This window comes from Taudactylus pleione, unplaced genomic scaffold (assembly GCF_031769625.1).
Source record: "Taudactylus pleione unplaced genomic scaffold, aTauple2 ptg001815l, whole genome shotgun sequence".
NCBI lineage: Eukaryota > Metazoa > Chordata > Amphibia > Anura > Myobatrachidae > Taudactylus > Taudactylus pleione.
Window position 1 is genome coordinate 170,293 of NW_028286212.1, and position 16,365 is coordinate 186,657.

Genomic DNA, 16,365 nt, shown 5'->3' on the forward strand with positions numbered 1-16,365 from the left:
CGGCCTCCTCCAGAGGATCAGGAGCCCAGATGTGCTCCTCTCTCACTGCTCCCAGGCTGCCTTTTGTTACCATGCCTGCATTGGAGGATCAATTTACTTGGACTAGAGACCTCTTCCATCTGCAGGTCTGTTCTAAGTAATTAGTGTACTCCTCAGCCAACCTAGGTAGGGTTGTTAAGGCCCTGGTATATTATACATAACTATAACTGCTCTGTCAGTGCACCGCCATTTTCCTTTTGAGCTTCTTTATATTATAATGGGCAATATCTTGATATAAGAGGCCAACAGGGGCTTGCGGGCCACCAGCCAGTGAGACGCTGCCAACTGCAGTGTCTCATTGGCTAATAGCGGCGCAGGATTAACTGAAACCAAGAAGACACGATGCTCCCGGGCCCCGGCGGCTTCATTCCAGCAGCACAGGTCAGTGGGATTTAGAGGGAATGGTGTGAGAGAGGGGCAGACAGAGGGAAGCAGGCAGTTAGTATTGTAGGGGGAGAAAGGGAATTAATTAGTGAGAAGGGCAGGGAGTGAGAGGGGAGCAGGCAGGGAGACGTGCGCAGGAGGTGAGAAGTGCAATGGGTGATATGGAAGATGGGGCTGAAGGGGGGGAGGGGGAGAATTCAATCTCCATACCCCCACCTCTAAATTCCCACTTCGAGCACTGTATATATATATATGAAATATAAAAGTCAACACTCAAAAACTCAAAATTGCTGTAGATTAATTTCTTTATCTTGTCTCCTCAAATTGAGACACTGGGGTGCATTTACTTAAGTGCGGGTTTTTAGAAGTGGAGATGTTGCCCATAGCAACCAAACAGATTCTAATTAACATTTACCAAGCAGCTTCTAGAAGATAACAGCTAGAATCTTATGGTTGCTATGGGCAACATCTCCACTTCTAGAAACCCTGCACTTTAGTAAATATACCCCACTGTTTTATATTTACTGATTGGTTGGTTCCATGCAAACAGGGACTCAAAAGCACTTTGCTCTGTCTCCACCTGAGGAGCAGCAGCAGCTCACACTGTTACAGAGATACAGACAGCAAAGGGATAGGACTGTTTATGCGAAATGTGTTGGTGCCGCAGTTGCGTCCCAGAGGTATAATTATTAATACAAGGGATTATCAGTTTTTCAGACACAGACAGGATTAAAATGATTGACTTGTATAATTACAATATTTCTCATGTACACCAGAACCAGCTAACAAGCAAAACATTATTGTTGCAAATTAAAAAAACATCTCGGTACTTCAAGTTACTTATTTACAACCAAAGACAAAAAGAGGGATAACGGATACATCGCTGCACCTGGATACTGTATATATCTCACTATCAATAGGATGTATCATCATTGGCTGGTAAGGGACTGGGTTAGTCCTCAAAAAAACAGCATCATTTGAGAATTCAAATACAAGAAAAACATTTGATATTTTAAATATTTAGCTTGTTTTTGAATTTTCAAATTTAACCATTTTAAAATAATAATAATAATGATAATAATAAATGTACATTTTTATATTTCAGGTATCAGAAATCAATGAAATGCATCAACAAGCCATCTCTGAACTTTGCCAATGTGAGATCGCCTGGCTTATAACTTGCATCCTGTAACCTCTATTGTAGTGGAAATGAAAAAGAAATTATTGCATGCCATTATAAGCTACTAACTGATGCTATGTCAAGGACTCCCAATGCTTGTTATTTTAAGCATACAGTAATTGCAGACTGCCATCATTCTTCACTCCATTCTAACAGATATTACATAGTGAGTATATATATATATATATATATATATTCATACATCTTAAATATAAACATGCTTTTTTTTAATATAGTCTGTCCTCATTACATAATTTACCAATTTCAGGATACTAAGGCCCGTTTTCAATATGAGCCGAGCCGGAATACTGTTTCGCCTCCCGGACTTTTCGCCTACATCGTGTGTTTTGCAGGTGGAAAAGAATAGCTCGCGTGCCCGCGTATCGCTGTATTCAATTTGAAAGTAGGCGAAAACGGGACCCGGCAAAACTTAAACAAGCGGAAAGCACTGCTAGAATTGGGGAAATCAGCCTGACACCCCCCAAAAGATGCTCTGACATGGGGGTTCCCTATGGTACCCCCCGATTTTACTTGCTGAAGGCATTTGGTGCTTTTAAAGGGGCTCAATAGCTGCTAAATAGTGTTTTTGTATAAGTGGTGCAGAATAGTAATTCTCTGCAATTCTGCACTTTTTTCCGCCTGGTATTCATAGGCGAAACTTTTTTGCCTATTACATTGCATTGACTTTCTGCCTAGGCGGAAAGTCTTCCAAATTGAATACGGAGTAAGATCAAAACAGGCGAAAATTCCGTCATCGGCGAACAGTTTTCGCCAAAAACACGTGAAAACGGCTTTGCGCTTCAAATTGACTACGGGCCTAAAAGTTGTTTACTAATGTTTATCTAAAAAATTATATAAAAAAATTGAAAAGAAAAAGAAAACCCTGCGACACAGTCATTGGTTATTTCACAGTGACAAGTAATATAGTTTTGACATTTCGAAAATTTTACTTTCAAACAACATTCTGACAGGATCGGCTTGGTGAGAGACAGGTCCCTATACCGACACGATCATTACTCAACCAGCGAAGTAAATAAACATATACATTATATTAGCGAATATATGACAGTTTCTTCACTTAATTTATTTATTTTTAAAACAAGCAGAGTTGATAATGATTTTATCTGTTGCCAGTTTACCAGCAACATCAGTTTTTGCTTTTCAGAAGAAATTACCGGGCGTGCTAAATACAGCTAAGAGGTCAAAAATAAAAAATGTGATTTACCCTTTAATAGTTAAAATGATTAGTGTACAAGGTCATGCCTTTTTTTTTTTTTTTTCTAAAAAGGGTCCTAAGGGTCGTAAGAAGCTTGCAAGTTTTCTGTGCTTCCATAAAGTGCTAAATATTTGTGAGAGACAAATTGTATGTAAGCCCACCATAGAGCAGAGGAAAGAAATCCCAACGTCTCAGAAAAATTGTAAAAAAAATTATCTAAATTTTTTTAAAAATTGAATCTTTAATGGAAAGAAGGAATCATAGAATTACAGTATCTGTTTTGGAATAAATGTAAAAATATTATTATTATTATTATTATTATTATTATTAATAACAATAATAATAATGGCTTCACAAACAAAGTTTCTACCATAAGCTAAACTCAAGCAATGAAACAAATAAATTACGTGAATTACAACAACACAACACGATGATTGCAGAGCTATTGCTACTGGTATAATAGTGCCATACACACAGGATACAAATGCCCAGAATATGAAAACAGAGGACCTGATTCAGAGATGTATACTAAACCATAGGCGTCTTTATAATGGGTGCAAGGTGTGTGGTGCATATGGGCCCGTGGGGGCCAACACCGCACACCCTGCACCCATAGTTAATAATATACTTACTTCTCCGAAGACTCCAATGTGCTGCTCCGCAGCGCCGGACCGGCACTGCAGAGCAGCAAAAACTCACTGCAGGCATTTTCCCAATGTTCTGCGCATGTGCAGGAAAGATGTCCCCAAAAAAATAGGCGCTGCCGTCATTTTCCCGGAGACCCGTGCATGCACAGTAGATTCTGGCATGAAGGAGGCTGCACACGAGCCCCCTCCTCTCTGCACTAAACCGTTGGTTAGCATAAATCTCCGATGGTTTTGGGACTGCGCTTGCGCACTACCTGTGCTGCACATGTGTAGAACAGACCTGCGATCTCGCAGACCCTCCCCCCCAAGCCGCAGCCTGTCGTTTGGGGTGGAGCATGGGCAGAGCTGGTGGCCGTTTTCTGGGACTGACGAGGCCAGAGTCTGCATCGGTGGACGCAGATTTCCTGGCTTCGCAGCTGCCTTGTGGTAAGCTTCTTGTGTAATCAAATCAAAGACCACCAACTTCAATGGGAAATTGGGCGTTACCCGGGGTTCTGGGAGAGCTCTCCAAAACAGACATTCCAGTAGCATCGGTAAGTATGTGCCATTACATGTTGAAATTATACTACTGCATTATTGTGCACTTTATTGTGTATATAGTTGTGCATTCCTTTGTTGCAGTGGCTGGCTGGTCCGGGGGGCAGGGTGCCATCTGCCCCCCAGGCCGGTACTATTTCAGTCCTGGGGGGCCGCCAACTGCCTGCAACCGAGCACTGCATGAATGCCTGGTGACTGGAGACAGGCTGTTGCAGCCGCAGCTGGCTGCCTCACCAGTGGCCGTACATGGCCCTGCCCACAGAAACACCGGCGGTACCGCCCTCCCAACCGCCAGTCCACCCACACCGAGCCGGGGCTTGCTAGTGAAGCCTTCCACTCTACACATCATATAGCGGCGTAGTGGAGTGGAAGGCTTCACTAGCAAGCCCTGGCTCTCACTGTGCCGCATAGTGTATTCGCGCCTCCGTGTGATGACACCTAGGTGACGCCCCCACCAACAACACAGCCAAGCATTAGCAGGAGCCCAGCCCCATTGGCTCCGTGGAGACTGCTCGACCACCTGGGTGACAGATTCTTCCTGATTCCAGTGGCAGTCCGGCTGATTAGAGTGTCATTTCCTGGTGGCTGCTGCTGCTACTGTTGATATGTAAGCACTTACATTAATTATATTTGTAAAGCAGCACAGTAGTGTGTGTGTGTGTGTGCATATATATGTATACTGTATGTGTGTGTGTGTGTGTGTGTGTGTATAATAAATATATATATATATACATACACACACACACACCTTAGTATAGATATACCGCTCCCCCACTCTGGCTCTTCCCCACCTTTTGTGTGGATAGTCCCACTTCCTCTTTGCTGTCCTCCTCCAACTCCTTTCTCATCACATCCATGTCCCAATACCCCCTTCCCCCCACCGCCCCCATACTAACCCCGGAGGCCAGTCTTCCTCTCCTCAGACTGTCCTGTCTGAGGAGACGTGACAACCTTACATAATTATTATGTAGTATATATATATATATATTATATATATATATATATACACTATGTACTGTGTGTGTATGTATATATATATATATATATATATATATATATAAACACATACAGCAAAACCGGCACTCATTCCTTTAGTGTATCATGCGTCGGTGCCTTCCCTCCTGGACTTAAATCTCAGCTATGTCCAGTATACAGAAAGAAATGACGGGCGGCACTCACAGGACTTCACATCAGATGAATAAGGAGACACACCTCCCTGCCTTGATTAATCACTCTTACTTTTTGGGAGAAAACCTGAGGCCACTCACTTGGGCTTGCCCCCCAGCCTGAAAGTTGCCATCCAACCCCTGGTTGTGTATATAGCTCTGCAGTCCATTATCATGCTTTGTGTTCTGCAATACTTTATCATGTAGAGTGCTCTGCCATACTTTATCTTATATGGAGAGACCAGGGGCGTCTTAAGAGAGGAGGGGGCCCACGTGCTCTCCCCCTGCTGGGCCCCCTCCTCTCTCCCCGACTGACGCGGCTGGCCAGCCACCGGAGCATTAGTAGACTCCGGGCACTAGAATGTGCCCGGAGTCTACTACGCATGCGCAGAACGCCGGAGAAAATGGCCGCGGCGGCCATATTCCGGTGTTCTGAGCAGCGCTGACACCCGACGCGGGACCACGGACAGGTGAGTTTAAAATAATATGGGTGCAGGGTGTGCGGTCAAGGGGCCCATGTGCCGCGCACACACTGCACCCATTATAGAAACGCCACTGGGAGAGACACTGAATGGACACCAGACGTAACCAAAAGCTGCCACCAGTGACATGTCAGAGATTATTCTATGAGCGGCAGGATAGGTAACGTTGTCACCAGTGTCACACATAGGGAGAATGCAGAAGTGATAAAATGACAGAGAAAAAAAAGCTAAATATCAGTGAAGAAAATACATTATTTATATACAGTAATAACGTCTTCATCAGATTTCAGTTAAAATGTCACTAAAGGCTACATATTATCAAGTACATGCTAAAAAAATAAATTAATAATCTCCAGTCATTTAACGCTGCATTCCAGGAACTCCAAGTGTCCCACTTTTACCATAATAATGTAATATGAGTCTCAGTAGAGTATCGCAGAGAAAAGCCATTACACTTTCCCTACAATTATATAATACTTATTGAAGTATTTCCAAAGATTAGCTTTCCTACCCTAGGCAGCGTACAGTGCACTGTAACTGTCTCGCTGTCGCTAAACGGGAGCTCAAAGCGACCAGGGCATTTGCAAAACCTTCAATCTGCCAACCGTACGAGAGCCACGTGCAAGGGCGCACCGAGAAACAATTAGAGGAGACTTACATTGTTCATGTACTCGCTCAGCAGGTCTTGAAGGGCCTGTCGCACGGCGTTGCACTCCGCCACGATTCTCTCCCTCCGGTCGTCGCGGGTGCAGGAGGAGTCTGCCATCAGAGCCGCCCCACTGATGATACTCTCCAGCCGCTCTTCAAGAGATGGCCGGAACCGAGCTTCGCTGAAGGTCATGGGGTCTAGAATGATCTTGTTCTGTAGGATCAACCCAAAAGGGACATATTATAGAATAAGTATTACCTTACCGGGGCTGTTTGTAGTGTGTTTAAGCAACGACACTTTGGGGGTCTATGTACTAAGCAGTGATAAGTGACAGAGTGAAAAGTGATAAGAAAGTGATAAGTGCCAGCCAATCAGCTCCCAACTGTCATCTCACAGGCTGTGTTTGAAAAATGACAGTTGGGAGCTGATTGGCTGGCACCTTATCACTTTCTTATCACTTTTCACTCTGTCACTTATCACTGCTTAGTACATAGACCCCTTTGAACGATGACTGAAGCACAAAGGACCAAGCAATGTAATGCATTTAGAAAAAGTGGCAGGAAGTTGTACACAATACAGTTAAATTAAAACAGTCTGAAGGTGCACAAACGACTTCAATGATACCAATTGATTGTAAATGTCAATCGCCTTCTTCCCCTTCGCTATTTGTATTGTTTTGTTTTATACTTAATAACTTACATAACCAGCCTGAAACACAATTTACTAAAATTACAAGCAAATTGGGAATAAACAAGCAAAGAAACAACAACCGCCATAAAAAAATGCTCTTTAAATCCAACCTTTTTCTGATCCAATGGGCAATATACAATGAGCGAATAGCACTTTATATCTGGCAAGAAATCCCTCAACAGATGTTTTGTTAAATGAGTTTTTGTTGTCTAAAACAAAACCACAAGGTGACCTCCAAGCCCGGTAACGTGTATCAATTACACTTTTATTGAGTTTTACTGCGCTTTTACTGTTCTACTAACAGTATAAGAGGCTTTTGTTCCCCCCCCCCCAAAAAAAAAAAAATGAGACATTGACCTGAACAAATCAGATACTGGAAGCGCAGCCTCACGCCTGGCAGCAAGTAATAAATCAGCGGTGAATACATTTTGCTGGAAGAAGCTCGCTCATATAGACTCTACTACTGTAGTATTTCAGATAGATAAGAGCACGGGAAGCTCATGGAGTGAGTGGGGGGGCCGGGGAATGTCAGGGGTCTGCAAACTGTGAATCAAGGGATAATGGGGCTGATTCACTACCGTACGCAACTGTGTATGCAATAGCGATTATGCAAGCAGTTCAACTGAGATAGTATGCTAATTCATTGCGATCGCTATTCCCTCGCAGCACTGCACAAGGACGCCTACTTTACTCAGCACACATTCATAATGTTTAGCAAGAGTGCAACACCACCGGTACAATCGAGTACAGTACCATCGGAGCTTCACGCACACTTGCATAAGCTCTGCCCTTACTCAGTAATGGCTACCAACCACGCACGCTATGAGACCTCAGACTGCATAGGCCATCTCAGTGGATAGTTTATGCACGCCCATGCAACGGCATTGAAACGCACTGGCACGCCTGCGGTTCCCCGACCACCCCCACTTTTTACTTGAGTTATGTTTGAATATAACTCTCTGTTCTGTATGCTGGGTGTAACTCTCTGTGCCTGTTATTATTGTACAGTATAGTATACTCAACTGTACAGTTATCACCTCTGTGTTCTGTATGCTGGGTGTAACTCTCTGTGGGGCCTATTCATTAAACCTAAAAATTCTCTAGAGATAATTAGGTTTAGAACTCGCATGGAGTTCTAGCTAATTATAGGTGGAATTCATCATTCCACCTCTCCATAAGTATCTATTCCGAAAAGCTGTCATTTTTGCGATGACAGCTTTTCGGGAAATAGATACTTTTCCCTGCCTACACTACCTTATCGCATCTGGAAACAGTGCGTTAAGTTTGTGTACCCCCCCGACCCCACCCCCCTCCACTCACCTCCCCCCCCCGACTTACCTGTCCGCGCAGCAGCCGCCGGCTCCGTCCTGCTGGTCTGTCATGTGGTTTCCCAGCAGACCACATGACAGATTAGAAAAAAAAAAAAATTTTTTTTCTTTTTCTAAACTTTCTTGTGCTCTGCTGGGGAGCACACATGACCGACCAGCCTCCGGAGCCTGAGGACGGAGCAGAGCGCCGGAGGGACTCGTTGGGGGACCTGCACACGCGGATACAGGTAAGTCGATTCAGCTATTCGCCACCTCACAGTGGCGAATAGTAACTGCATCAAATTCCGAAAATTCATAATTTTCGGAATTTGATGAATACCACAATTTCCACATCCCCATACTAATGTACTAATGTACTAATACTAATGTACTAATGTATGGGGAGTGTGGAAATTAACGCAGGGGAACTTAGCAAGGAGATATCTGTGATGTCTCCTGTGCTAAGTCTGTTCATGAATACCAAAATAACGTTATTTAAGGAAAATGTCCTTAAAAACGTTATTTTAGTGTTGATGAATAGGCCCCACAGAGAGTTACACCGAGCATACAGAACAGAGATGTGATACTGTACAGTCGTGTATACATATACAATAATAACAGGCACAGGGGCCTATTCATCAACACTAAAATAACGTTTAACGCATCTGTAGGCAGTGCTGCGCATGCGCTGGTTTTACAGATGTAACAGCGCATGCGCAGCACTGTTTCCAGATGCGATAAGGTAGTGTAGGCAGGAAAAGTATCTATTTCCCGAAAAGCTGTCATCGCAAAAATGACAGCTTTTCGGAATAGATACTTATGGAGAGGAGGAATGATGAATTCCACCTATAATTAGCTAGAACTCCATGAGAGTTCTAAACCTAATTATCTCCAGAGAATTTTTAGGTTTAATGAATAGGCCCCTGAGCCTGTTATTATTGTATATGTATACACAACTGTACAGTATCACCTCTCTGTTCTGTATGTTGGGTGTAACTCTGTTATTCGCCCTTTTGATAGAAAAAAATCAAAAGGGCAAATAACTGGGATAATAAATAATATCAACAGCAATTGTTCCAAAGCCAATTGCGCTCAACACCAAATGCCAAAGAATATAACAAAACAGTATGCTATTTACAAAAATGTGACTCAAATTAATTCCCTATATTACCATAATAATAAAATACAGACGTTGCCATGGATATGAAACTCACTATTATAGAAAACAAAATCCAATATTTATTTACTATAATATTCCTTTAAACATTTCGTAAAAACTAGCCAATAATCATGGACGGCGCTAGCCAGTAATAACTTTAAAAATCATTTAAAAAACAAATGAACAACTTCTGTCCAAAATTCCTGTCCATAGCAAACAATAAATTTTGGTAACTTGTGCTGAAATTGTTATTTAACCCTCATATATTATAATCCACACTTTTCTGGACCCAACCTCCTGCCCAGCCCAAGCTTTTAATACCACTAACAGCGTGGAAATGAGCCAAACAATGGCGGGAACAGAGAAGTCGCAGGGAAACTTACTGGAGACCAGGTGAGTCACTTTTGGGAACAGATTGCAATTAGGATATTCTACCTAAAACTGAAAGTGTGGAATTATTTTTTAAATTAACCATTAACGCGACATAAAAGCTTCTGTATGGTGCAGAGGTCAATCTGTCCCAGCAGAGCCGGCCCATGCATAGGCATTATAAACAAATGCATAGGGGTGACTCAGAATGCTGGGGCAGGCTGAGAGCTCTGCGGCTGCCTCTGCATGTCTGTCCTCCTCCCCCCGCCGCCGCCTGCCGCTAGCCGCTGCTTCCACGAGTCCCACCTACCCCAGAGCCGGCGCAGCTACCCACTCTCTCCCGCAGAACGCTACCGCATTCGGAGCTCTCCGATCGGGCAGTGCAGCGGATGGCCAGGCCGGTCATGTGACCGGGATCCGCATACGCCCGGCCCTTAGTCAGAATGAGCTTCTCCATAGAAGCTCATTCTGACAGTCTACAGGAGGCGCTAAGATGGCTACGGGAGGGCATGCTGCACATGCCCTGCCGCTGCCACACCTCCCACGGGCCTTTGCGGAGCAGAGCCAAGAGTAACAACTCACGGCTCCGCCTCCGCCTCCATCTTGTCCCAGCCACAGTCAGCCATTGTGAATAACGCAGGCTGCTACCCGCAGGTAAGACTTAGAGACTCACTGTCACTGAGTTACTGAGTAAACACTAATAACAATAAAGTACAGCCAGCCACAGCATCATTACATTTAAATATATATATGTGTGTATATATATATATATATATATATATATATGTCTGTTTGTGTATATATATATCTATATGGATGTATAGATATATTTGTGGATATATATATGTGTGTGTGTGCACTGTGTATATATATATATATATCAGGGTTGCCTACCCTCCTGATTTGGGCAGGAGCCTCCCGATAATCGGGTGCAGATCCCGCCCCCCCGGAAAGGCAGACAAGCCTCCCGGCGGCCGCCGATCCCTCCTACATCCCCCGCAATTTACTCCTAACCCCTGCTGGGAGGGCAGCCAGGCACCCGTCCGGACACGCTCCCTTTTTCGGCCACGCCCCCCCCCCCCCCCCGCTGCTCTGCCGATCTGGCTGCTCCCTCACGGAAGGAGCAGCCAGAAAGTCGGCAACTATGTTTGGTATATATATATATATATATATATATATATACCAAACGCAGGGCGGCACTCCGTAACAAAGATATCCAACAACAGTAGGTAGTTTTGCAACGTTTCAGCGCTTTATTCGGCGCTTTCGTCAAGCATACAGATCAAACATATATCTCCCACTTACCACATATAAATAATAGTTAGGCACCATGCCTCAAGGAGACATCACTTCCTGGTCCCGAAACCGGAAGTGACCTCATACCATCCCAGCATCATCAAACGGTTGCCTTGGCAACCGCAATGCTGGCCAAAATACTTACAACTCATGACAATACAAACAAACATTTAAAATAAGACAAAATGCTCATTAGCCTGCAAAACAGAGCACCAAGATTAATACATACACATGAAAAATTTAAAATAGAAAAATAAAGAACAATAAGGGTTAGCAGCATAAATAAAAAATAATACAAAAACACTTTAAAAAATGCATACCTGCATACACAACAGATATTTACCAGCTATTGGTTATAGAAACATGGGCCCTCATTCAGAGCCGGACGCTCTGAGCAGAGCGCTCGCTCTGAATGAGGGCCGTCCTCCATAAAAATGGAGCGTCCTCCTGGACGCTCGTATAGCTGTGGGTCACCACCCACAGCACATACGAGCGTGCAGGATGAAGGTCGCGATGGTCTTGACCATCGCGACCATCGCGAGTGCGACCAGAAGCCTGTGGTCGGGGTTTTCGACCACAAGCCCTGGAGTGATTTTGGCTCTATCAGAGCCAAAATCACTCCCACTGACATCACTAGTGATGTCAGTGGGGCCGGCTTCTGACGGTAGGCGTTCCCTTGGGAACGCCTCCGTCTGGCAGGCACGCCCCCGGCACGCCCACCAAAGGGGGCGTGCTGTCAATCAACATCGACAGCACGCCCCCTTTGATCAGACACAACGAGCGAAGGAAAGTCCTTCGCTCGTCGCGTCTGGCGCATGCGCACGACGGAGCTCCCTCCGTCGTGCGCATGCGCAGTGCACACCATCGACCCTCTTGCGAGCGGACAGCCGCTTGCGAGTGGGTCTGAATGAGGCCCATAGTCCATAACAACACTGCGCAAAATTAGATACCTATCAGATTCAGAACCCTCCTATTGATATCAGACCATCCAAAGGAAACCACGAAAAATATCAAGAACATCACATGGAAGTTTAAATAATAGCAAAGCCCTATCAGGCATACACTGGCCTATTCATATAAAGCACTGCAGGCCAAGCGATTCATTTAACCCACGAGGAGATAATGAGTCTAAACGCATGATCCATTGAGACTCGCACTGCAACAATTTACGTCCACGATCACCACCTCTGACCAGTAGGGAGATGTGATCAATCATTTTGTATCGAAGTGCGGAAAGGTTATGACCTGCAGTGACAAAATGACGTGCCACAGGTTGCTCACTGGTACCTGTGGCAAGGGCAGCCCGGATGGCAGAACGGTGTTGAGCCATCCTTTCTTTTAGAGTGCATTCCGTCTTGCCCACATAGATCTTAGAACAGGGACAAGTTATAACATAAACTATAAACTTGGTGGTACATGGTACAAAATATCTAATGTTATATTTAATTCCAGAATAAGGGTGTAAAAAAAATGAACCTGTTTGTAAAGAACGGCAAGTAATACAGTTGGGGCACCTAAAACATCCCACTTTCGGGGTACCCAAAAACGACTTATTGTTGCCAGACTTGCCCATTAATGAAACATCATTCCGAACCAGATGGTCTCTCAAATTTTTGCCTCTCTGATAACATGACATCAATTTTTTATTATGCAACATATATAAATCCTTAGCAGATGTTATGATGGGCCAAAGTGCTTTATCAGTGCTGCGGTGATTGTATTTATTAATCCAGAGATGTCTATCTGAACTACGATCCTTACGGGTATGACCACAAGTCAGTAATTTATCAACAGGAATAGCTAAAGCTTTTTCTTTAGCCTGATCTAAAACAACCTTCTGATATCCTCTCTATAGGAACTTTGCATACATCATGTCAACCTGTTGTAAAGCTACAACCCTGTCAGGTGCAATTCTTAATGCTCGCAAAAATTGTGAAAATGGCAGAGCATTTTTCAAAGGGACAGGATGTGCACTACTCGCCAATAGAATATTGTTTCTATCGGTAGGTTTTGCAAACAAAGAAGGCACAAGTCGACCATTTCTTTTAGTTATAGTAACGTCAAGAAAATTTCCGCTATGCATGTCGACAGAATACGTAAATTTAACAGGATCAGTACGCCTATTATGCAGGTCAATCAAATCTGCAAACGCCTGTTGCGAACCTCGCCAAACTATAAAAAGATCGTCGATATAACTATAATAGGCTAAGATGTTACTGGCCACACTCGGATCTGAACAAAATATGTCAAATTCTACTGCAAACATAAAGGCATTCGCGTACGATGGGGGCCACATTGGACCCCATCGCACAGCCGGATACCTGTAAAAAATATTGCCCGTTGAACATAAAATAATTGCGAGTTAATACCAATTCCAGCAACTGTAAGAAGAGCTCTACAGGAGGTCCCTTATAAAGTGGATTATTGGTAATAAGTAACTTCGTAGCCTGTAACCCTTGAACATGAGGGATACAAGTATACAAATTACAAACATCGACTGAGCACAAAACACAATCAGAAGGCAAATCAGGCAGTGTTTCCAAGGACACCAACAAACTACTGGTGTTCTTCAAAAAAGTGGGTCTAGCCTGTACACATGGTTGCAGGAGGGCATCTAAATAGGTGGAGATGGTCTGATACAATGGGGGTCATTCAGACCCGCTCGCGAGCGGCAGTACGCTCGCAAGCGGGTCGATGTTCCCCACTGCGCATGCGCAAAACGGAGGGAGGTCCGTCGTGCGCATGCGCGAGACCCGGGGAGCGACGGGCTTTCCATCGCTCCGGGTCTCGCACCAAAGGGGGCGTGCTGTCGATGTTGATTGACAGCACGCCCCCTTTGGTGGGCGTGCCGGGGGCGTGCCTGCCAGACGGAGGCGTTCCCATGGGAACGCCTACCGTCTGAAGCCGGCCCCACTGACATCACTAGTGATATCAGTGGGAGTGATTTTTGGCTCTGATAGAGCCAAAATCATTCCAGGGCTTGTGGCAGGGAGACCCTACCGCAGGGTCTACGTCGCAAGTCCGATGGTCGCGATGGTCAAGACCATCGCGACCATCTTTTTGGCCGCTCGCATATGCTGTGGGTGGTCACCCACAGCTATACGAGCGGCCAGGAGGCCGCTCAATTTTCATGGAGGAGGGCCCTGATTCAGAGCGAGCGCTCTGGTCAGAGCGTTCATCTCTGAATCAGGCCCAATGATCCTCGGGCTGCAATGATAGGATGACCCGGTGGCTTTACCGGGTCCTTGTGTATTTTCGGAATTAAGTAGAAGAGGGGCCTAATGGGGAACTTAACCTCTAAGGCTTTCTTAATAGATGTAGAAATGAACCCTTGTGTACAAGATGACCACAATAAAGAATCCAATTCTCTATTGTAATCACATGTATATATATCATACTTGCCTACCTTTTATAATCTTTTCCCGGGAGAAGTCCGGGTAAGAGAAGCAGCAGGGGGCCGATGGGGGGGGGGGCCTAATGATTTGCGTCATTAAGCCCCGCCCCCTCACGGCAAAACTGCCGCGATTGGCTAAAATTTACATAGGGGGCGGGGCCAAATGCTGTGATTCAAACAGAATCACATCTTAAGCCCCGCCCCCTTCACGGAGACCCGCGATTTCCGCGGGTATTCTCCTCATTCTGCCCACTTCACTAGGAAGTGGGCAGAATGCAGGAGAAATGCCTACCCTTCCGGGGGTGCGGGGGGTTACCCGAAAAATCGGGAGCCTCCCACGAAAACCGGGAGGGTAGGCATGTATGATATATATATATATATATATATATATAAACACATGTTTCTTTAACAATAAAAAGTTATAAACCGCTGTGTTATTTTTGGTGTCAGTGTATAAACAATAAGATTGGTGGTGGGATTATATGCTAGGGGGCACCAGTCAAAATGTTGCCTAGGGCACCAAATTGGCTAGGGCCGGCTCTGTGTCCCAGTTTTTAAATCTGTAATGTCGGCAGTCGTGGGAAAGGTCTCCTAATGAATGACGTGCTTATACCGCTAGCCACCATTTTAAACATATAAACAAATAATACTTCAAACGCGGAATATGTTATATGAATTATAAGTTTTATGTTTAAAAGGAAGAATAAAATACAGTTAAAATAATCCAATTCATCCTGAGAAACAGCCCTGCCTGATATACCTAGGCTGTGTACTGTACATTCAGTCATAAATCACCGCTACAGAATTAGATGAGCTCTGGAAAAGGTTTATCACTGCTTGATAAACTCCGGCCTATAAAAGCACAGCAGCTCCATGCCATGGGATTCCGAGTGATAAATCTATGGCCGGTGCAGATTATTCACCTACTGCCCTATCTGGGGATCTGCAGAGCATTGCCCTAGACATAGGCAAACTCTACACAGCACAGTGAACATAACAATCTCATATAACAATATACTGACAACGTGCTCTTATTCTGATATCTTACTATTTTGACATTTAACTATTTCAAGACAGACCTTAAATACTGTATTTACCTTTTATAAAAACAAACAAACAAACCATTTAATCAGGCTAAGTATACAATGCAGCAACAGTTGTCCAGCATTGTACCTCAAATGATCAATTTTGCACAATGGCCCTCATTGAGAGCCGTACGCTCTGAGCAGAGCACACGCTCTGAATGAGGGCCGGGCCTCATTTTCATGGAGCGTCCTCCTGGACGCTCGTATAGCTGTGGGTCACCACCCACAGGCTATACGAGCGTGCATTGTGATGGTCGCGATGGTCGAGACCATCGCGACCATCGAATTTGCGAGCCGGAGCCTGCGGTTGAGGTTTTCAACCGCAAGCTCCGGAGTGATTTTGGCTCTATCAGAGCCAAAATCACTCCCACTGACATCACTAGTGATGTCAGTGGGCCGGCTTTTGACGGGAGGCGTTCCCGTGGGAACGCCCCCGTCAGGGAGGCACACCCCTGGCACGCCCACCAAAGGGGGCGTGCTGTCAATCAACATTGACAGCACGCCCCCTTTGATCGGACACAACGAGCGAAGGACTTTCCTTCGCTCGTCGCGTCTGGCGCATGCGCACGACGGAGCTCCCTCCGTCGTGCGCATGCTCAGTCCATAACATCGACCCACTTGCGAGCGGACAGCCGCTCACGAGTGGGTCTGAATCAGGCCCAATGTTACTTATAACGATAAAACTCTCTTTTCCCTAGTGCACCTTATGGTGCGTACACACTGGGCGATTAAAGTGGACGACTGAACGATAACGATATCGTTCAG

General features: G+C 44.9%; 1 protein-coding gene across 1 annotated transcript in view; it reads right to left on the reverse strand.

Moving 5' to 3' along the window:
- The window catches only part of LOC148436328 (catenin alpha-2-like), a 227,060-nt gene that overhangs the window by 1,842 nt on the left and 208,853 nt on the right, over window positions 1-16,365 (reverse strand). Inside the window, exons 6-7 of the mRNA XM_088465042.1 lie at window positions 6,310-6,513; window positions 3,721-3,928 (exon numbers count right to left, since the gene is read on the reverse strand). Of these exons, the coding sequence (XP_088321168.1) occupies window positions 3,721-3,928; window positions 6,310-6,513 (412 nt within the window). The remainder of the gene's footprint in view (window positions 1-3,720; window positions 3,929-6,309; window positions 6,514-16,365) is intronic.